We start from the raw sequence: 22777 nt of genomic DNA, 5'->3' as shown, positions 1-22777 counted from the left end.
CCCGGCGGGCCGGGCGCGGCCCCGGGCGCAGGGGGCGGCAGGAGCGGGGCCGCGGCCGGTCCTGGGGTAGCGGGGAAGGGAAGGCCCCTGCGCTGCGGCACCGGCCAGTAAATTCAGGAGTTCTGTCCTTCTGTCGGGTGACAGCGGGTCCAGGCTGTGTTTGTTCCTGAAACCATTCGGTTGAAGACATAAGATCCATGGTTTTTGTTTTGGTTTTTAAAAAAATTATATTATTTTTTGGTGCATGAAATGCTTCCACGTTTTCTCAGCAGTACTTTTTGTTCTCCGACGGGGTGGGTTTGGAAGATGCAGAGCAACCTGCCAGCTTAGCTGGCCCGCAGCAGCGTGTTGGTGTTTTCCCTCTCTTTGGAGATCTCTTACCGGCAGGAGCAGTGAAGCAGGATGTGCGCCGGTGGCTTGACAGACTCCTCTCTGTTTGCCGTAGGGACTGAGTGAATACAAGAGAAACTTCAAATGGAGAAGCCCCGAGTTTTGTAGCCCGTCCCAACAGAAGAAGTCCTTGTGGGCAGGACTTCGGTCGGATCAGTTTGGTAAGTGCCCCTGGAAACTGCCCCCCTGGTTGCAGCCAGGGCCCGGAAAGCTTCTCTGTGATGAGTGCATGGCCACAGTGAACTGGTGGTGTTTGCAGTCCGTGCACTTTGTAATTAAATTAAAACTATAGTCTTGGTCATCATTTAGATAGAGTGTGATTTTGAACTCCATATTCTTTATGGCTGCACTGAAACTTTCTTTTCAGTTAGTGCTATTTATATAAACCTTGGAAAAAAAAGTAGTTTCTGAAACGCAGCATAAACTTAAGACCCAAACATGAAACACAGGTGCAGTGTTAACTCATACAGGGTGTGTCGAGGGTGGGATTGGTTTATTTGTGATGTATGGAAATAGTAAATAAAATTCCATTTTTAAGGAGAGACTAACTTGGGGCAAAGTTTGATAGAGTAAAATTGTTATGAACTTAACAGGTACAGCTAACTGATAGAGAAGGTCAGCCACTACAGTGAAAACCTTGTGATACTGTAGTGTAGGATTTAAGGATTGTAGACATTATAATGACAGGGAAATGTGGGAATAGAAAGCAGGAGGAAACGGAATAGCAGTTGGGTTGAAAGGCCTGTAGGGAGCTGAGGAAGAGGGGTAAGCTGAAGAGTGATGACAACTGCAGTGCTCTGAAAAAGAGTAGTAAAAAATAGTAATAGTAAAAATAGTTATTGTAGTGGTGCAAGACAGAGTAAAAAAAATTGGTGCACTTCACTGCAACTGCACTATGCAGTCTGTGTAATTAGAGTACAATGCAATGATAAGTGTTCTAAATTATGGCCTTGTAATTAAGAACTGACTGCTGGCAATAGGGTTAACCACGTTCTTTTCACCGGCCCTGTTAGTTTTCTTGTTGTTCAGCTCCCAGAATCAATTTGCACAGGATTGTCCTATGGACATTTTTGCTTTATAGGATTTAATCCAACATGGTTCTGGAGCAACATGGTTCTGGAGCACCATGTTCCATGTCTGTTTAGCGGAAAGGAAAGTAATTTGCAGATAGGAAAGAACACAGAATTTCACAGCCATGCCCGTAATTCATAGTCTGTCACTGCTCCAGGCTTTCTAGTAATCAGTTGTGTGATAAACTTTCAGTTTATTGTTGTTATAGAGTGATATTATGTCTTCAGTGGATGTTTCTGTTAAATCTAATATGGCTTTTTCTCAGGAATCACGAGAGAACCAAAATTCATTTCCAAGAGAAGGGTACCTTACCATAATCCACAGATTTCGAAGTCCCTTGAATGGCCAGCAGATTGTGATTTGAATGACCCGCTGGAGACTGAAGCTGCAGAGTTGCACACTGACCACGACAATGAGGATGGGAATGAGGAAAAACTTGAAACACCAGAGGGACCCAGACTCCCCCCAAAAATTCAGTCACGTGTGGTAGATTCAGGTGGTGAAGTAGCTCTTGCTCTTGCAGAGAACAACATGAAGAAATCACCCTCAGAAGCTCCACCAAATCAAAATGAAGCATTTTCATCTCCAAGAAAGGAATCAGAAAAAATGCGTAATGGGGTAAGGGAATAGGCTTTTTTTTTTTAATTGACTAGTCTAAAAATTACTGACAGTAATTTCATACCCCTGCTCAGACTGTCTTGTTGTACTGTTTCTCGCTTTCCTTGGTTTTGTATTTTGATACTCTTGTATCTTCTTTGTTGGGAGAATAGTATGTTTCTTAATTCAATAGAATGTGCTCTTCCTTTGCATCTTTGGAATGTGTCATCCCTGCTGATTTCAATTAAAGAAGGATTTAGCCAATAATATATAGATTTTTGGGGTAGTTGACTGTAATGAGAAAATGTACTTTTCATTCATTTTGTTCTTGAAACCAAAACCCAAGCCATTGTTTTGAAAGTGTGTATTGAAAGATGTTTAAGTTGCAAAATATTGCAGGAAAGAGAGCAATCGTATTTTTTTTTCATTGTCAGTTTCACAGAGCCCTTCAGAGGAAAGCAGATGTAAATATCCCCAGAAATTCTGAATATCAAAGCCAATTTGTTTGGAAGAGTCCTCATGAAAAATCACCAATACTTGCAGCTGAACAGGTAACATTATAGAATCCAAAAAGCAAATTAATACTTTATTTTATGTATCAGCAAAGTTTTCCTTTCAAAAAGATTTCCTTTTTTTTTACTCTTTTGGTGGAGGAACGACAAACTTTAATGTTACATTTTTTTTTTCTCTCTCACTATACAAAAGCGTAGCATAATTGGATTTGTTTCCATGTGATTCTTTATTGTGGTCAGGCCCAAGTGTTTGTTCTCCTTAGGCCTTATATTTTGCTCTTTCTAACAGGGTCCTGTTCTTCTGTTTGCATTAATTTATCTGTGTTGCCACAGTTTCTTATTCTCAGTCTCCATCTCTGTGCACATACTAAGCCCTAAAGTGTGTCTGGTGTTTTATTCTTTCATGAGAACAGCTTATATTTAAAAATGGAGTTTTCTGATTTTAAGATACTGTTGTGACATTTTAATACATCTCATGAGCTTTTGGGCTTTGTAGGGTTGAAAATGCTGCTTTTTCTGGTGAGACCACAAAGAGTAACTGAGTGTGAGACTGCTTTGTGTTTTCAATTAACTGCTACTGGGATCTTAGGAGACTTAGGATACTTAGGAGACTCAGTCTTTTGGTCATTCTACAGTGTAAAGCAGGCACTTCTGCATTTGTCTTCTCTTCCTTCAGCAACATATTTCAGAGGCAATAAATGTTGATAGCTAAGATAATCACTATCCTGTCTTTTTCTGTTGGAGTGCCAACAGGTGGATTTACTGCAGGATATGTTTCCCAGCAGCCCCTTATCCAATGAAAACTCACTGAAATACCTGATTGTACTATAGAGAAGCCAAAGGACCTTTTGAGGAAGAGGCAGTTTCCAGAAAGTTGCCTTATAGAAAAAGTCAAAGAGAATTCCATTTGATTCTCTGTGCAATCAATTTGCTAATTTCATTATTAGTGCTTGTGAGCATTGTGCTTTTTTTCAGAAGATAGACTTTTTTTCACAGCTTACACAGAAGAAGAAGAAGAAACAGTGAGAATAAGTCTGTAGGCACTATACATGCGTGGATAATTAAAACCTAGGGAAAATTTAATGATAAAAATTATACATATTAAAAAATTGTTATTGTTCAATATATGAGAATATACCTCAATACTGACAGTTACTTTTCCCTTGAAGAGATTCTGTGAAAGTATCGAAGTTATCCAAGTTAGGCTATAATTCAGACCTAAATTCTCATAGTAAATCTATGGAAAATGTATGCTTCTCATGTATGGCACGCTTTCGAAATTTGGACCCCCATGACCACATATGAGGCAAATTCTCTACCTTGATTTATAATACTGTGTTAGTTGAAAAGACGTGCATTTTAATTTGCCCAAGCTCTAAACATCCAGCTCTAAAATTAAGAGCAGTTTTCTGTTACTTATGAACAGGACATGTACTAAGGACTCATATGGAAGTTTTATGGCATGCCTTTAAAAAAACTGTGATCCTACATACAGCTCTGAAGGTGAACAAAAAAGAAAATAAACAAATAAACAAAACCTCTGATAGTAAATTTCAGTAAGAACAGTGTTTGATCACAGGTTTTACTGCGTCTGACTTGGTCACTTTTAAATGTATTTAAATTTTTCTTTAATTTCTCCTAGAAGTTCATTAGTCTACACATGCTGTATTTTTACAGATGACTGTCTCTCTGCTCATATGTGAGTGTATTTGTGTGAATAAATTAACAGCTTTTGAAAATTTAGCCGTAAGGTAAACAAATCACACTTTATTTTGTTTCCTTCCTCCCACGCAGCTGATTTGCAACACAAAGAAATCCATACCTCCGGTTAAACCTCTTGCCTTTACTTCTGAAGCTGCATATGAGAGAAATTCCAAGGGGTCTCCTCCTGTTAAGAGTCCACAAGAGAGAGATGGTTCAGAAGAGAAAGAATTTCTGGTGTGTTAACAAGTCAATAATTCTCAGAAAGAAAAGCTTTAGTAGTAGTTGTGCAGTTTTGATCTATTCTGTATGGGGGTGGGTTTAGGTTGAAATTATTCAGTTTTGCTAGTGACACTGGACTCAGTAGTGATTTTGCTGTAAAAGACTAAAAATAATTCTGTACAGCTCTGCTCTTTGGAGGCTCTGTAGTGAGTCCTCTGTAGAGCATTTTTTTTCAGTTTTAAGTTTCTGAGTTTTAAGTGATTTTATTTTTTTTTGTTGTTGTTCCAAATTGACACTTGATTTTTAGTAGTTAGGATAGTTTCTGCAATCTAAATCTTTGATTTGTACTGTGATTGGTACTAGTGTTGTATATTGTTGTGCAGTAGGGCTAAATGGGAGGTCTGGAACTTTTTGAGTGTCATAAATCAGAGACAGTGAATTTTCTCCCCACAGTGGCAAGCAGTATCTCTGCATTCTTTCCATGTCACCTGACTTTGCTTCCACTGGGCATACATCTTCCTTTTTTTGCCTTTCTGAGTCGGCTCCCTTAGGACCTGTTCCAAAAAGCTGTCATTCTGGTTTTTTAGGAATCTTCTGGCCTGGGTCATGCCAGCTGTGTGATGCTCCCAGTTAATCTGAGTCTCCTCACCACCCATCTCTGTTGCTGATAGAACAGAAAGGGCCATTGTGAGACAAGATGTTCATTAGGACCACTGCTGAGCTAAAGGTGTACTTAACATGCAGTGACTTGGCTTAAACTAAGCCATTGGTACTTCTGAGGGGATTGTTGGCTTGGAGGTTTTATCATTCAAAAAGTCAGATCTGCCCAGTTCTTTAATCTCATCTGGGGAGGAGAAATTTTATGTCCCCTTTTCCTTCTTAGTAGATATGAAAAAAATCTTGAAAAATCTGTGGTTTTCAGGAAGAATTTTTCTGGATTTAATATTGGAATTTCAGGTCATTTTTTGAGAACAGCTAATAAATGAAGTAAGAGGAGTCATTAAAAGGGAATTTCTGTGAAAATGCCTGAAAACTTGTTTATACCAATACCTCGTCTCTGATGAATATATTGAAAAGGTTTTGGAGGATTTAGGTGGGCTTTTAAATTTTCCTTAAAATTGAATTTGAACAATATCTGTGAAGATCTCTAGCATAATCAGAAGTCGTGCATTGCATTTCTGAAAGAATGAAATGATCAGGAAAAAAATCTTTGGTGTAAAACCCAAGCAAATCAATCTAAACATTTATAAAACAAATATTCTAAAATTTACCTTTTGAACTCAGGTTAGAATGTGTAGATATTGTATTATTTTATTTCTGTGTTTCATGCTAAATTAATTCTGTAAAGTGGTCAAAATGGATCATCTAGCTAGCAGAATGTTGCACTCAATCTTAACTTTGGTATTTTGCTAGTTTATTTTTATGTTAAAAAAGAATGTGGTATTCTTGTTTATAATAAATATTCAAAACAGCTAACACAAAAATTAATTGTTTGCAAGTGCTTGATGTCAAAAGAAATATGAGGGTTTTCAGATTGTTAGCTAATGTGGTATTTTTAAAATTATCTTTGCCTTAGAGTAAGAGGGAAGAACCGTTTCAAAAACCAGCAGAAGATGCAACAAAACAAGGGAAATCAGAACAGAAACATCCTAAACAAAATAATAAGCAACATATCAGTCCAAAGCCCCTCACTTTACATACAAGTCGTGGGTATGTATAAAATAGGAAAACCTAGACTAGTGAGTAGGGGTACAGCAGCCCAGTGTTTAGAATGATGGACTATGGACATCCTTCAACCACACCATGCTCCAGTTGCAGGGGCAAATGTTCCTTGCAGTGCTGAGATTGAGCTGCTTGTGGGTACATCTAAACCTGATGTTAATTTCCATCCTCTTCTCTGGGCAGCAAAGTGGAAGCTTTGTAACCACTCCTGTTGAACTGAACCTTGTGATGCAATAACAGTAGTAGTAATGAATACAACATGAACGAAATAGAATCAGTGCAGTGCTGCTGCTAAACTTTCAGCTGGTGCTTTGGAAGTGTTAGTCACCTTTCAAAGTACTTTATCTACTGTGCCCACTCCACACCTTAAAACTGTGGTGGTTGTACTTGATGTCTGCTTATTCTGGTCTGTAAAGCCTTGTGTGCCTGAGTAACAAAAGCAAACACATAAGGTAAAAGAAAGAAATCTGTCCTGTTTAGAGTAATCTGGCAATCATGGAAATGCAGTGAAATTTTATGTTACTGAGTGCTATCAAAGTATCTTTTTATTTCTGCCACATGGCCGACATTACAAGAATTGAACTCGTATTTCCATTTCATACATATCTGGGATATGTCGAGAGCAATAAAAGCCAACAAGTAGGCTTCAAAATGCATCGATTATTCCATCTCTCCTGTGTTTGTGCTTAATGTATGCCCCAGCAATTGGTTTCATTCTTTGTAGCAGTGTTAAGGCATTAGATTGAAGATGGGAGAGGAGACTTACCTGTCTAAATGTTTGATATTGGGAGTTGATTACAAAACGATCACCCAAAATTCTATGAAATAAAATTGGTTTATAGAAAAGTGAATGGATACAGTATAGCTAAAGCCTTTAACTATTTGGGTTTCATACTCTTTGCAGTAGATTATAGTCAATTTTGCAATGAGTAATGTGCAAAATTCTTGATAATTTGCTGGGGCTCTTTTCATCTAAGGGCAAATTTCTGCCTCTTATGCCTTCAGTGTAGTAGCACAAAACAAAATTCTCTTAAAAAATCACTGGGCAAATAGCTGTCAAAATGTGCAAGTTCTCAATATGCAGACAGGATTGTTACTTGTATGCAAGCTGTGTTGCAATGCATGGCCTGCTTTTGCAGCAGAATGACTGGGATCTAGGCTCAGCAGTATTATGTTTTTTTGTTAATTCATTGGTTTTGCAACTAAAAGTGAAGGATTTCTGTCAGTTTTAAAGAAAAGGGCATATTGAGAGAAATTTTGAATATAAAGGGTTTTTTGACCTTCATATTTTTCTTTTTACAAGGTTCCTTTTATTCTCTGACTTCAGGCTTTTGTGACCTATTTCTGAAGAAGGATTGAAAAATAGGGCTTTTCCACCCTGTGCTGAATATATAAAATTAAGTTGGTAATGTTCTGAAGCATTATTAAATTAAAAAATGTCTTTAGATTTAAGCTGATACATCCACAGTTCAGTGCTTAAGGACTCGAAATGCTGCTTACTGCCTGCTATAGGTTACATGATGTTAATTTCGCTGTGTTTGTATGTGTGTGGCAGAAAGGAAAAATGAACCCATCATTTCAAGTACTGAGGCCTTTTGAAGATCAAAGCCACTAGGACATAGATGAATTATACTGACCAGTGTTCTGGCAGTCAGATGTTTCCAGCAGCTCATCCCACCCATATGCAGAACTCCTTTAAATGGAGTTCATAGAAGGAAATGTCTCAGACACATTAATGCCAAACCATGCATTTTTACTTAAATGTACCTTCATCAGTGACTTAAATCAAGGTCCCACACTTTGCATTGAAGTCATTGAGGTTGATGTGTGTATTATGTTCTGGCTGTCAGGGCAAAAGCTTCTGGTGGAAGTGTTGCAAGGAAAAAACAGTAGGAGTAAGTACTTGAAGGACCGCCAACTGTGAATGAGTATTCTTCACAGCTTTCCTAGTTGTGTTGGTTTGAGCTGTTGTTTGTGCATGTGGTTTTTGTGTCTCACTGGCATTTAGGTGCAAGTATATTTATGCTTGTTGAGTAACTTTAAAAGTGCTCTTAAAGAATATTTTGGATATCAAACTTTACTCTTTTTTTTTCCTCCTCATTCTTGATTTCTTAGGAAGATGAACACTGAATACAGGTCAAAATTTTTGTCTCCAGCCCAGTATTTCTACAAAGATGGAGTTTGGTCTCGTATTAAGAGTAAAGCTCACAACCAGGTGAGTATTCTTGGAAAATCTGAAGCCCGAATATGCTTTGTAGTTTGATTTTTATGTGCGAAAACTTTGAATTGTGTTATTTATAAGATACAGCTTTGAGATTGTATTGCTGATGACTCAAGCTCCCAAAGGTGAGTATGCAAAGACAATTAGATTCTGACAAGTCAGTATAATACATAGGAAAAAAAAAAGAGATTATGAGACTAAAAAAATTTATTAATGTGACCTCCAAAGTGAGGGAGGAGTTTTGTTTCCCACTACAATCAGGATCATTCAGAACAGAGTCTCTTGTGACGGGTAATGTTATTCTTGATGTTCAGCCCAGTTGTAACAAGCAGAAGTGTTCAAAATACAGGACTGAATATAGGAGATTCCAAGGGAATAAAAGCAAAAAGGACAGCATACATATCAGCCTAGGTTGGCTTTATAATCAGGCTCAGTTTGGTATCTTACCATGCATGGAATCCATTCAAAGCAGTCCGCTGAATCCTGTCATACACAACATAAAATAGAGAATTTTTCTTGCAAGTTGCAGTCTGTGTATTTTCTTGTAGTTTATTCAGGAACTGCAATCCATATTATACTATATATGAAGTCATTTGACAGAACTGTGAAAATGCTGAGTAGCTTCAAGACTACAACATTTCTTAACATTATTAAGTGTGATTCCTGAGTTATTCAAGGAAATCAAAACCATTAATAGTGTGCTAAAAAACTGCTAGAACTGCTCTGCAACTCTTGATTTCCTTGAATTGATGTAGTCTTCTCCCAGCTGATAGAGGGAGCCTTTGTGGGGCACCTGCGTGGCAAATACTTGGAAATGTGAATTTCCTCATCAGTTTGGACCATGGTGATGTGGAAGGTAGAACTGGAGAAAATGGTTCTAGGGTGCTGGGCTTTGAGAATATAGGTTCTCTGTGAAAATAAGGTTCTCTGAGAATTGCAGGAGTAGTCTGGTGGCTTTCAGTTCTGTGTTTTCTTCCTAGATTTAAACTAGCAAGTATTTTTCCTTTTAGCAAAAAGAGAATTTCACAATCCATACAGAATCCATACAGAATGAGAGATAGATCTCAATATTTAAAGTATATTAAAGTATGAGATGATTCATAATCAGAGTTTGTGTATGCATGCATGAGACAATCCATTCTTTGTAAACAACCTCAAGAGGATGTTAGAGGACTGAAAAGAAGCAATATTTTAATTTTTTTATGCATTGATATATGCATTAGATTTACTGTAACTAAGATTACAAAATGTTATGAAATATTGCGTGCAGCCTAAGTGGTATACTGAATGTTTCTGTAGAATATTATGTCATTTTTCTGGCATATAATACTTTAATTTGTTGATACTTCATCATGAAACATTCAAACCAACAAAGAGCAGTGCTGAGCTTCAAGAGCAATTGAGTGGTAGGCACCTAAAGGGTGGGCCTTGGGATATAGTGTGTTTGTGGCACAGTCAGCTGGGAGGAGTCACTGCAGTACAGTTGAGGAAAAGAATGAGAAGACTGCAAGTGGAGGATGGACGTTCAACTTTACATGTGGCATTCAATTAGAGTGTATGAAAAATCAAGGATTTCCCACACTGTCAAGATTTTCTTGCTGAAAAGGGATTTGCAGGAAACTAGAAAGAAGTTACTTGGCACGTGGGTGACTTTCTGTCCAAAGCAGGCTTTCTGAAGTTCTGAGTCCAAACAGGCAAATGCCATAATGGAATCCTGGTGTGACCTTAGCCATAGTGATTACTTGTAGGCTGCTTCTCTGCAATTTATTATTAAGGGTGCTTTTCAGCAGTTGAACAAGAAAAAGTCTTTTCTAATTATGCTTTTGAAAAATTAATGTGGGCAATTCGTAATTGCAGTTGGACTCCCTAGGGCCTGTGTCCTGCTGAGTTAATGCTGCCTGCTGAGTTGCTGAAGGAGATGGTTGTCCTTTGTACTTCTTCACAATTCACAGGAGACTTAGTATTCTTCCTCCCCCTGTGGTACCCTGTTGCTCTGGATTTACATTTCTTCTGTTCTGGCTGTCATAATTAATTTTTTGTTCTTCTAGTTAAAGTGAGTAATCCAGTAAATCACTTGCACATCAAACTTCAAATTCTCCTTTGAAAATGACAGGCATATCTTTTTAATGGGTTATTCTTTGGAAGTTTAGTGGGTCAAATTGTGGGATGTTAGCTGGATATCCATTTGCTGCATCCAGTTACTTTTAGTGGGATTAGCTGAGTTTAGCCCACTAACTCTGTTCCTTGCAGGAGAAATGATGTGAAATCTATCCTGAAGGAAGAATAAAAAAGAAAAGCTATGAAAATGTGGTAGAGGAAATGTCAGTATTATTTTTCCGCCCTTTGACAAAATACTTATTTTCTGTGGACCATTTTTTAGTAAGTCAGAATTCACACGATATCACAAAACTGTTTTTAATAATTTAAACATAAACTTCTTGATTTTACTTTTTCTCCCTGCACTTTAATTGTGTTTGGGTGAAGGACACAAGACAGCAAGTGTTTAAATGGTCTTAACTGTAAAAATGGTGGTGTATAATGTTTGAGGAGGGAGGGGTTATCAGTTTTATTGTTTTGGAGTAAACCTGACACCTGAACAGTTTTGTATCTCATTCTTGCAGTGTCTGATAGTCTAGAAGGAATAATTTTGATACTATGTCTTGCATACAATAGCACCCAGAGTTCTTGTATTAATCTTAATTTTTCACTAATGTTTATGAGGCTAGAGACAATTTTAGTGTTTCCAGCGTACAAATTCAGTATTATGCATAGATCTGCTGATTTGAATTTATCATAAGATAGTGCTGAATGTATTTTTGAGTGTTGATGTTCAGAAATCTAAATTAATTTCCTCAAGCTTGGCAAAAAACTGGTGGAATGCTAGTGCTGCCTGTACTTGTCAGAGAGCTATTTTTATTGAATCTCAGGGAGGCAGCATAGAGCTATGTTGACAGGTTTTTAGTATTTAGCTTCTTACTTAGACTGAAGTAAAGTTACAAAGGTGATAATAACAATATCACTCTTGAGTGTTGGGAGGAAAAATAAGAAATGTAAAAATAACTCTGTATTCTTTTCTTTAGGCATCTCAAAACACCCTAAATTCCATGTGGTATATGGAGGTTGGTTGCATCCAAGTTCCTCTTTCAGTGTTTGGAGCACTGTGTCTGAGCGCTGATGGAAAAACTAGAATCCAGTACTAAACTTATTCATAGTTACTGCATAAATTTTTGTGCTCATGGAATGGATAATTGCCAATTTTGCTTTGGCTTCATGGCTCAAACATGCTTACTGAATATATTATATTTGCTTTCCTCTTCTTACATGTTCTGTGGCATGCAATGCAATGTTTGTGCTGTGGCTGGCCCTGTGTTATGTATTATAACTTGCTTTTCTCTTCTAGCTGCCAGTAGCTAATGCAAATATTTATAGTAGCCTAATAGTGAAGTTTAAACAGCTGTGAAACTTATGAAACCTTGATGTGTAGGTGAGAGAGCTTCGAGAAAGAGCAAAGGCTTACAGGCAACGAGTAGAGGGAACGCACTTCTCCCGATACCATTTCAATCAGATCCTGTCTGATAATAACAGTCTTTGGGATGTGTCCTCAACTTCCAGTTCAGAAGAAGGAATCAGCAACAACATCAGAGCACTAGATCTTGCTGGGTAAGGTCGTCATTCCTGCCTGTTATTCTGCAGCTATGAAAGTGAGCAAAATACTGAATATAGCCTTGTATGGGAATAGTTGTTTTTTGAGCACTACTCATGATCAAATTTGCTGTTTAAATTGAAAATACAGCCCTAATTTACGTTCCATTTTTGGAAATGGTAATGCAGGGAGAGTCTTCATAAAATCTTGTTTGTAAATGGGATGTGCTTAAGCATCAGATAAAACTGCAGTGGCAATTTAACCATTCATCATGTCAACCATACTAGTTTTTAATGTCTGAGCTGTTCTTCTTGCACAGAACTGGATGAATGTGTTCTGTATAGACACATGTATATTGTGCAAATCAGTAATACAAAATGCTCTGTTCTTTCTTGCCCAGTGTTTCTGAAAAAGAGGCTGAAGTGCTACAGCAACCTGACTCCAGAGAGCAGGCTCATCAGGACAGCACAAAGAAAGACACATCAGATGCTTTAACTGTTCCAGTCAAAAGACGTTTAGTTTGGGATGAACAAGAAGGTACTGAAGAAAGGGAAGATCAACAATCAACAGAAGAGAAAGAGGAAGAAAAATCAGATGAGCAGGCTGCAATCATGGCCCAGCAATTAGAAGAAAACAATAAGGATACTAAAGAAGATAAGAAAACTGAAGGGTAAAACTGAATGTTTTTTTGATGTATATATACATGTGTGTGTGTGTATATATATACACATTTGTAGGTTAAATAGTTTTTTATATAAGAAAGTGTAAATTGGTGTGGTAGTACTCTTCTCTTTTGAACAGTGTGATAAGGGATGAGAAGGTTTAAGATGCTGAGCTGGTTGACGGAAGTGGACCTATCATTAAAAATACTGGATTTCTAACTTGAAAGACAGAAGTTTGTAGACTCATGAATGATTCTAATGTTTTTCTCCAAAACTATGAAATACGCAGTATGGGCCTCTTAGAACAGACTGTTCATTACACAGCAGCCAAGTTTAGTGAAAATTAAAGCTCACAATTTGTTTCAAGTTGACAGTGTAGGATTTGATTGATAGGACAGGATACATGGTAATACTAAGGCATCTATTTTTCTTAAAAGATTTCATGGACAAAAATTAAGGACTTAGGAGAAAAAAATAACTGATATCCAGTAATCACCAGTGATTATGTCGCTAAGCACGGGTGAGAAAAATGTGGAGGGGTGTATACAAATATTGGGAGATCAGCTCAGTATGTGCATAGTATAGTATTTGACATTTCAGAAATTCAAATTGTATCTAGTTTCAGAAGTCTTTGGCTTTTTACTGTGCAAGTTTTGCATACCTTTTTTTGTAGAACAGTATTTTAGTTTCATAGACATTTAATTCTGAATAGCTTTGACCCTTGTAACCATGTCAGCTACACATTTTATATTCCTCATTTTATTTTATCTTTGGTGTTGCAGCACTTATCAAAGGTAAGAAATTGTAATTGTCTCCATTTGGAGTAATACCATGTATTCAAGTTAAAAAAAAATTGAGATGTTAGACTCGAACAGATATTAAATGCAGGCTTTCAAAACCATCATCTAGAATCCTAAGTTTCTATTTAATTCTAGAGATAATCTAGTTCATAAATGTCTCTGATTGACAGTGTCAATTTTCTGTCATCTTACAGTGGGGTTCTGTGTGTTCTGGGGTGTGCACTGGACTCAGCCATGCAGAGCAGCTTAATTCTTACATGTTACACCTGCTTGAGAGCTAGAAATGAGGAATTCTTTGCCTAGCTGTGTCTGTCATGTACTAGTAGAATCAGGATATGCTGCCACCTCCTTTTGAAATGCACCTGGAGGCAGAGGACTGAAGTGGTAGTGCTGGTGTATATTATATATACATATGTAATGTATGATACATATATTTACATCATATTATGATATGTATGTAATAACCTAGGGGCTATAGCCATTACAGAAATCTGGGATATTTGGCTTCAGTTCTACCACATTGACTGAAGAATGTCAAACCCACACTCCCACCTCTAAGGCAGCAGCCATGTTCAAAGTTTTTCTGGATTCAGAGTTTTCCTGCCCTCCTGTTGAGCCTCTGTATTGTGCAGCAGTATGCTCAGGATTTTTCAGGACAAAGGGAGTCTGGATTTATAGATTGAGACAGTTCAAAACAGAGAAATTGAGGCTTAAGGGCTGGAGTCCAGGACTCCCCTTGGCAAGCAAGTGTTTTAATTACAGGCTGTTGGGGTGTTAAGGCCTTAACTGTCTTGTCTTAGACTTCATTGTAGGAATGGGTTGGAAACAAAGTTTGAGTGCAAGACTCCAGAGTCCTTCCTTAGCTAATCCTTTAATCATCACTAATTTTTTTTCAGTGAGAATGCCTTGGTATTGAACACTTCTGCAGCTATGTCAGATTCTTCTGTATCCTCAAGGAGAGGCAGCAAGCACCCTGCTCTGAAGCTGAGAGCTCTTGCAGGAACCCCAAGGACTCATCATGATCGCACTACCCCAGCTGTTGGTAAAAACACTTGTAAATGCAAAGCAGAATTTCAAGAACTAAAGAAAAAATACATAATTGAATTAATTTATTAGGTTATTTAATGTAATAAGGCATTTTTAATCTTTTCCAATACAATAGGAGGTACTGTTCTAGCATCTGCTCCTAAGTTCAAATCTTCATCTTCACCTCAGAGAAGGCAACACTTAGCAACAGACTCCATGAAAAAAGAGTCCTTCCAGGTGAGCCAGAAAACAGACTTACCATGATGAATTTTAAGAATGCTCTTTTAAAGTAATGAAATCTTTTTCTTGAGTTGTTAGTTGCTGTCTTAAAATTGTCAGTATCTGTGACTAAAAAAGGCATGTCTGAATGCTTAGATTTTTTTGGGTGTCAAACAAAGGAGATGGGACTACTGGAGTGAAATTAGATGTGGTTCATTTTGGCCTCTTTGGCTAAATGCACAGGATCCATGTACAGAACAATAAAAAGGTTGCCAGTAGAATTTCCCCTTAATGTTGTTGTAGCCATTGACATATATCACTGAAGGGGTATTGGGGGCAGATGAAGGTGATACAGGGACTCTATCATCAGAAGGCATGAAAAGGCACTTTATTATTAGAAATTTACAGTTCTTGTAGAAACAATGTTGGATCTAAGACTGGATTGCCTTTTAGGAATCTTCTCTCACCTATTGGTCAACAAGGGACAACTCCTTCTTGTAAACATCTTTGACAGAGATTGCCTGCCAGGTGGAGAGATTGAGATAGTAATTGTTTCAATTCTTTCTCTGAGCTTTCTCACAGCTTCCCAGGAAAATCCTGGGAGAGCTATGTCTCTCTGTTCAGAAGATAAGTGGTTACCACAGACATAGGGCAGAACTCCAGATGCTTGAGTTGGAAGAAATTCAAGAGGGAGGGGTTGGGTGCTTATTTAAAAGACAGGCTAATGTGCCATAATAGTTTTCACTTTTCCTTTACTTCTGTGCTGCTTTTACTTTCTTGCAGCTTTGGTTGTTACTAAAAGAAAAATGTTATCCTCAAAATTTTGATAGTTTTTTGTCAAGTTCTCCTTGTGCTGTTTTCTACAAAGTGAGCTACCATTTAACTGCATACACCCTCTGTAATAAGTTCTGTAATACAAGCAGACACAATTGCATGAGTTGGTTATGTTGTTTTAAAATCTGAAAAATCACAGTTTTAGAAAATAAGCTCTTGATTTGACCTGATTAGATTACTTGCCGTGCATGTTAAATACTTTTTATTAGGAACAGATTTTCTTTACACTCACAAGCTTGGAATACTTTTTCTTTTAGTACTTGCATGAGAAGTATAAAAGTGTAAAGTCAACATTTGCTGCATATGTGAGGGTCTGTACTTGGAGGCGGTATATGAGATGTTGTGGTTTTGTGCTTTTTTTGATCCTTTTTTTTCTTTCTATGATGTTTGTAGCCTGATGGGAAAATGGAAGCCACTTCACTCTTTAACTCTGCACCTGCTGGGCTGGGAACTGTGGATCCTCTGCCACTTAGGCAGGACCAGTGGCCTCCTAACAGGGCTGCTGATGAGCAAGTTCCTCTTGCTTCAGCCCATCAAGAGCAGTCAAAGTCAGCAAAAAGCTGCTCTGTGCCTTGCTGGAGTCCCTCTCATCGTATTCAAGGGACTCTCAAGGATCCAGAATTCCAGCATAATGGTGAGTTTTGTGTATTAAGTCTGTCTTAGAGTGAGCAGGATGTAAATGACTACTGTGCAGTGCTTAGGCAAAGAGATGCTGAGCTTGCTGCCTTACAGTATTTACAAAGAACGTGCTGCTTATAGACAATTAGTCTTGCTGAGCAAATGTGCACAACATCCACCTTAGTTTCAGATTCCACTGATATCACTATACTACAGTGATCAGTTTGTTGTCTGATTTTGCTTTATTAATTTCAATAAATACTACTTATCAGAATAAGTTAGTTCAGCATGAACAGCTCTAAATTTTAATATTTAAGCTGCAACTGGATGGTGTGACGCTCTCCCAGCTGCAATTGCTAACTGTAGTGTGTAAGTGGGACCTTTATGATGTAGTATTTTTTTGAAAGAGTTGTGGATTTCTGAGATGTAAGCTGCTTAAAATTATTTCTGCAGGATAAGGAAACTATAAAACTGTCTCTATGAGGTTTATTGGATATTGAGAAAAACCTTTTCTTGGCTGAGGAGGGATTTGTGCTGAAGCATTTCAGAAGTTTTTAATAACGTTTAAGGGTACTAGGGATGTAAATTTGATAAAGAAAAGACTCCTTGTCTCCTTAGTCTCCATTCCAGTAAGATTTTCCATAGCCGCTTCAGGTCCCACAATTCTTGGTCCTTTGATTACAGAGATTAGCTGAAAAGTAGTATTTCCATTCTAGAGCAGAACAGGCAGTTTTCAGGTTAAGCAGGAAAATGCAGAGAATTTCCTCAGAAAGGTTAGAATTTGTGCTGGTTTCTAGTTCTGTACCTTCAGTGCAGTTCATTAAGTGACTTGTAGCATGTTCCAAAGAATGGTGTCTTCAGAAGAATGCAGTGGAGCAAGATTGTTTTACCTCATCTTAGGGTAAAGGAGTCTGGTGGAATTTTCAGGTGGGCTATTTATAAGACTCTTGTTTTGGAAATAATGTTACAGCATTTTTAGATGTTCTAAAATGAAATATTATCCTTGGTCTATTTCAAAATTATTCAGAACTGTGCCTTTTGACTTTTTGTCCTAGGGAATCTTGGCAATCCAAAAGTGAGACCTTTCCAATTACCCCTTCGGGAAAGAAACCGTAGTGATGAAGGTATTTCTTGTCCCAAAGTATTATTGTAAATCGTGTATGTAAATAAAATTTAACGAAATAATTTTTAACTTTTGCATGAATTTGAGATGTTTCTGAACGCAGTAAGTAATACTGCTTTATGTGTTTGCCTGAATAGCTGCAGCGTATTTTTGTCAAAATAATTTGGACATGTTCAACCTAGTAATCTGAAGGAGGAATATGAAGGTTTAGGGTAATATGAATAAACCATTAAATGTGGCTGAAAATTAACAGACCATTGTGGCTCTCGATATGGTTACCGTAGGTTGGTTAGTTCCATACCTTAAATTGTTTCCTGCCCGCACATTTTTAAGCCTTTGTGTTGATAGCAGCCAAAGGAAACTGCAACACAGCCCAAATTGCAGCTGGAGTACTTCGGTTGCAACTTTAAAGGTACCACAAACTTCAGGATAAAGATTTTCCATCTGAGACTTTAGCCCCAGATGTGCAATATAAAATGATCCCTCTGACTTTAATTTTCCCACCTGTCCTCTGCTCAGTGTATTAGGGGTGCTTATGGCATGCTGCTATTCTGATTGCTGTTTTGAGCTTTTTTTTAAATGTTTATTTTAAAGTTAATCTACGAGAGCAGCCATTGCACAGCTGCATCTTCTTGGCCTTTTTGTGGGCAGACACAAATAAACTCTTTCAGTAGCATGAGTCAGCCAAAGGCACTGTGTCTGCCATACACTTTTTCTTAGTGTGGTGTCTGAGGTTGAGCCTGGTGTGGTGCTGTGCTAGTTGCAATCACCTGTGTTTGGTTCAGCTCAGAGTATGGCAGAGCAGGTTTATATCTGAATCTGATTGCAGTTTATTTATAGTTATACCACCAAAAGCTTATTTTTGTACCCCTTGGCGCTTCTTTGCTCCTTGGGTTTTAACCAAGGTTCAGGCTGATTCTCTGTTTTACTCATTGCAGTTGGCTGCAAAATATGTGGGTGGTGCAGATGGCTCAGCCAAGCTTCTGTGCAACTGCATAAAACATGCAAAATCCTGTAGTACTCTGCAGCTAGCTGCACACAGATTGCTGCCCACAGATTAAATGCTGTAGCTGCTGTTTCTTTTCTATTTTTCCCTGTGAGCTGAATGGTAATGTATGAACTTGCAGAAACAGGTGAAATGTGCCAGCTCACAGATATTTTGTATCCCCATATTTGTTCAGGTACAAACCTGGGCGTTATTCCAATGACATGTCGGTTTGCAGAAGTGCAGTTCGCAGTTTTCTCATACGTGGGGATATAGTTGTTATACATAGTGTGTGATCCTGTTACAGGCTGTTAGGTTGACTGTATTTTAAGAATTTAGAAACTCTGCTGAAAAGTTAATTCAGACACTGACAGAATATTGGTGCTGTTTGGATTGAATTGAGGAATATTTTCCTGGATTTTTTTTTTTGTTGGTGAGGGGTCTGGTAGCTAGTGATACATTCTTTCTAATCCATTGCAGGAGAATGCATGTAATTAAGGTCATTTTTTCATAGAGAGCATCTTGACAGACCTGTAGCAACATTTTAATAATGCTCTTGAAGAATTATAATGTGCTTTATCAGGCAAGCAACATCAGGACTGATCAGTTTTAGGGGTTTTACTGTGTGTGAAATAGACCCTGTATTCACAAGGAAGACCTTTCAAAAGTATATTTCTAAAGCCTGCTTCTTGTCTTTGTGGTAAGCTTCAGTTTTCCTCAGAAGACACGTTCCTTTTAGTAGCTTTTGGCACACTAGCTGTATTTGGCACAGAAGGGCTCTTCTTGGCAACATAGGTTCTGATATTTCAGTAATGTTATTCTAAGGCTGTCTACTTTGCTTGAAGCAGTGGATTGCTTTCAAGAATATGTCCTTACCAGAGTCGAATCAATATAGATTTCAGTGGCAGAGGAACAATTCCTGAGGTCTTCTGACACACGAGAGTAAAGATCAAGGTGACTTGGAGAATTGGGCAGTTCTCAGGAGAACACAGGGGTCTCATTCTGGAGTTTCTCAAGAGATGGGTACATAACTCTCTTAATCTTACCTAACATACTAGAGGCTTCCTTGTAAGGCTCTTCCCCAGCATGTCAGTTGCTAAGTAATTGAAGTGTATTGTAGTACTATTTTAGCATCCATTGTGAAAGAGGGCATAAAAAATATTCAAAAAATGTCAGCTGTGTTTGAATATGTATTTAATCTTCCTATTTACTTTTTCCCTCTTGCTTTCCCCACAGATGACAGGTTGTCTCAGATTTCTGCTCGCTCGGCAGCATCTAGTTCTCTTGCATCTCAGATACTGGAACGAGCTCAGAAGAGAAAGGATTTCTGGAGTAAGGCGTAGTCTCTCCTGCTGTTGTATAGAAACTATTCTGTAAAATGATGTATTTTGTGTAGCTTGTAGTGTACATTTTAAAAATTTGTGATTGTAGCTTTCACGCAGCATCCTTTCACTTACCGTTGATATGGCCCAAGTCTTAGGACTTGCCATCCCAGTTGAAAATTAAGTATTTAAACTGATGATGTTGAAAATTAATGTTCTTTATATCTGAGAGATAGGTCTTAATTTGCTGTATTACAACAGCCTTGTGAGGCTTTACTTTTTTTACAGTGCCATGCCACCTTTTGACACTGAGATAATTATTTTTTTATGGAACATGTGTGTGACTTTTCAAGGTATTTGCTGCAGTTGTGCAGTATGACCTGGAACAGTATTCAGGGGCAATACCATCGTTCACCAAATATCTCAGTTGCTTTATTTTATCAAGTTATCTTAAGGGCAGCTGTTGTATATGTGTTTATGTTACTGTATGAATTGTCAGCATAACACAGTGCTGTAACAAAGAGTTACTTTTACTACTTACTGCTTTTAACCTTTTACCAAAAAATTCCAATTTCTTAATGGCACTAACATAGAGTAGAACAAACATGAGTTTAAGAAAAGCAAAGCATTATGGTTTATTCATTGTCCACAGGTTTTTGGCCAGGATGACTGTCAGAGTTTGGAGTCTACAGTACTGTAGTTAGTCAGCTATACTGATATGAATGCTTGTCTTGCAGAGTAAGACCCATGTTAGTGTTAATTTCAGCTTCTCTAGAAAAAGCAAATTCAGCCACTTTAACCAGTGGTGTTCCCCACCTCCAGTTCAAGCTCAGGTATTTAGGACTAGTGATATCTTTAAGTAAACTCAAAATAATGGTTTTTTTTCTTGACTTTTATATTTTAATTGCCTCTTATCTTAATTTCCTGTTTTGGGGAGACTGATAGCATTATGATTGTTACAGTGAAAAGTGTTTGTGATTTATGCTGACAGCTCATTTTATCCAAGTGATGCAGACAAGTTAAAATGAAGTAGAGGAAATAGGTGGCTAGCAAGCAGTTTAGCTCCCTGTGTGGCTTCAAGTTTTAATACTACTTAGTATGGAAATTTTGTACAAGAAAAGTTGAAATTTGTACACACTTGATTGCATTTTGATTTTGTATGTAATTATGTATGCATATTACTGAAAATAAAAACGGTTGTTTGCTTTGTTTCTATTTAAGTTATGCTGGATAATTTGGCAGAGCCTATTACATTGGCGCTTCTCTGTTTCATTCTCTGCTTCACCTGTTCAGCTCAAATATCTGTAGTCTTAAGTAAGATGTTACCTCAGAGCTGGTCTTCAGAAAGACTAATTTGTTGACACTAGATATGTTGACACTAGAAATCACACCTGACTACAGGTATTTTAAATGGTGACTCGAAGCAGATGGGTGCTACACAGGCTGGAAAGGCTGAAATGCCCAAAGGGTCAGTCTCCAACAAATGATTTAAAGAGTGAGTGAATTAGTGCTGTCCAGTACTGATGATGGTAGAAAAGGATGTTCGCTTCTTCCGCAAATTGTATGTTACAGTGGCTTCCTACCAGCTGAGTTGTTTGAAACAAATCAAGGTATTTTATTTTATCTCATGGGCTTCTAGGATTGTTCTGTGGTGTGCACTTAATGTGTAAGTTATAATTGGTCATAAAATTTCTACTGAAAGGGAAAATGTGCAACAGCATTCGTAAAAATTTCCATTTTTCCTCTAAAATGATAATTTTATAGTGGAAAACTTAATGGCTAAAAGGGGAAATATTTTTGTTCAGGATGGTATGTTACTGTGGTGTGATTGCATTGATTTTGCAGTACCTATCTATATTATTCATATCAACGTGTTCTTGTTTTCCTGGCCAAGAGCTCTCATCATCCGTTATTTCTCTGTGATACCTGTTAATTGACTTTTATGAACTGTGTCCTCTTTGTTTTTCTATGTTTGCCTAGTTTTCCTGGCTATCTGGCGGCTCTGTCAGGAGATTTTGTGCAGGTCTGATTTTGAGGCCTGTAAGTGGTAGATACTATAACAACATATGTGCCAGTTTTGCTTACAAAGTTGTCTGTACTGGTACAGGTGAGTGTGGTACACCTGAGGTAGCTCATAGATTGTTAGATGTGTGCAGTATGGTACATGTGTATTGATTTCTGCCACGGGGAGAATAGGTATGGTAAAGGAGGGAGACATTTGTGTTGCATAGGGGTACACACCAACTTAGATGTTAGAATGAAAGTTCATGGTGTCTCATACATCACTGGACATTATTTCCCATCTAAACAACTTTTAGTATTTGCCTGAAATGTTCTAATTGAATTACTTTCGGACAGAAGTTTTCAAAGGAAAGTGTAGACAAAATACCTCGTTTTGTTATGCTAGTGTGAAGCTTCTGAATTGTGTTCTGTAGTATTCAAAGCAGATGTAAAATTCTTTATGCCTGTTCTCTGCTATTGTTTATCTTATTCAAGAGGAATTCTGATTTTTCTAAATATTTCAAACCAGCCTTCAAACATATTTCCTGTTGTGCTTTCAAGCAAGCTGAAAGCGGAAAAAATTTTCAAGAGTGCACCCTTTATTAATAATTACAAGTGTGTGCTGTGCACTGGATGTGTATAGTTTTCTGTCAAGGAATCTTTAGAAAAATAAGGAGGAAGGCCATTGCCAATAGGAGATGTATCTCAGGAATAAACAACCTTGTGAGCTTGTCAACTCAAGGTCAAGATTTACAAAACCAGCACAGTAATAACTGACCCAGTCAGTAAGTGTTGAATGTCTTCAGCTGTTGTTCCCAACTTGTCACCAGCTGGTCGGGGAGGTGAGTTGCAGACTACTCATTGTAGTCTGCAACTTCCTTGTGAGGGGAAGAGGAGGGGCAGACCCTGATCTCTTCAATGTGGTGCCCAGTGACAGGAGCCAAGGGAATGGCCTAAGGATGTGTCAGGGGAGGTTTAGGTTGGATATTATAAAAAGGTTCTTCACTCAGAGAGTGGTTGGGTACTGGAACAGGCTCTCCAGGGCAGTGGTCACTGCACCAAACCTGTCTATGAGTTCAAGAAGCATTTGGACAATGCTCTCAGGCAT

At 37.9% G+C, this 22777-nt stretch overlaps 1 protein-coding gene across 1 annotated transcript in view; it reads left to right on the top strand.

Annotated features, from left to right (window-relative positions):
* Positions 1-20877, top strand: part of MDM1 (Mdm1 nuclear protein) — a 22503-nt gene extending 1626 nt beyond the window's left edge. The window contains exons 2-15 of the mRNA XM_041465648.1: positions 446-551; positions 1727-2079; positions 2493-2609; positions 4365-4508; positions 6070-6203; positions 8331-8430; positions 11517-11555; positions 11921-12096; positions 12480-12749; positions 14438-14583; positions 14704-14804; positions 16014-16254; positions 17294-17362; positions 19583-20877. Coding sequence (XP_041321582.1) covers positions 446-551; positions 1727-2079; positions 2493-2609; positions 4365-4508; positions 6070-6203; positions 8331-8430; positions 11517-11555; positions 11921-12096; positions 12480-12749; positions 14438-14583; positions 14704-14804; positions 16014-16254; positions 17294-17362; positions 19583-19689 — 2103 coding nt within the window. The 3' untranslated portion in view covers positions 19690-20877. The remainder of the gene's footprint in view (positions 1-445; positions 552-1726; positions 2080-2492; positions 2610-4364; positions 4509-6069; positions 6204-8330; positions 8431-11516; positions 11556-11920; positions 12097-12479; positions 12750-14437; positions 14584-14703; positions 14805-16013; positions 16255-17293; positions 17363-19582) is intronic.
* The last annotated feature ends 1900 nt before the right edge of the window (positions 20878-22777 follow it).

This window comes from Pyrgilauda ruficollis, unplaced genomic scaffold (assembly GCF_017590135.1).
Source record: "Pyrgilauda ruficollis isolate IOZ18807 unplaced genomic scaffold, ASM1759013v1 scaffold19, whole genome shotgun sequence".
In the NCBI taxonomy this organism is placed as follows: domain Eukaryota; kingdom Metazoa; phylum Chordata; class Aves; order Passeriformes; family Passeridae; genus Pyrgilauda; species Pyrgilauda ruficollis.
Note: the sequence above shows the minus strand (reverse complement) of the source record. Positions and strands in the feature narration are given on the sequence as shown.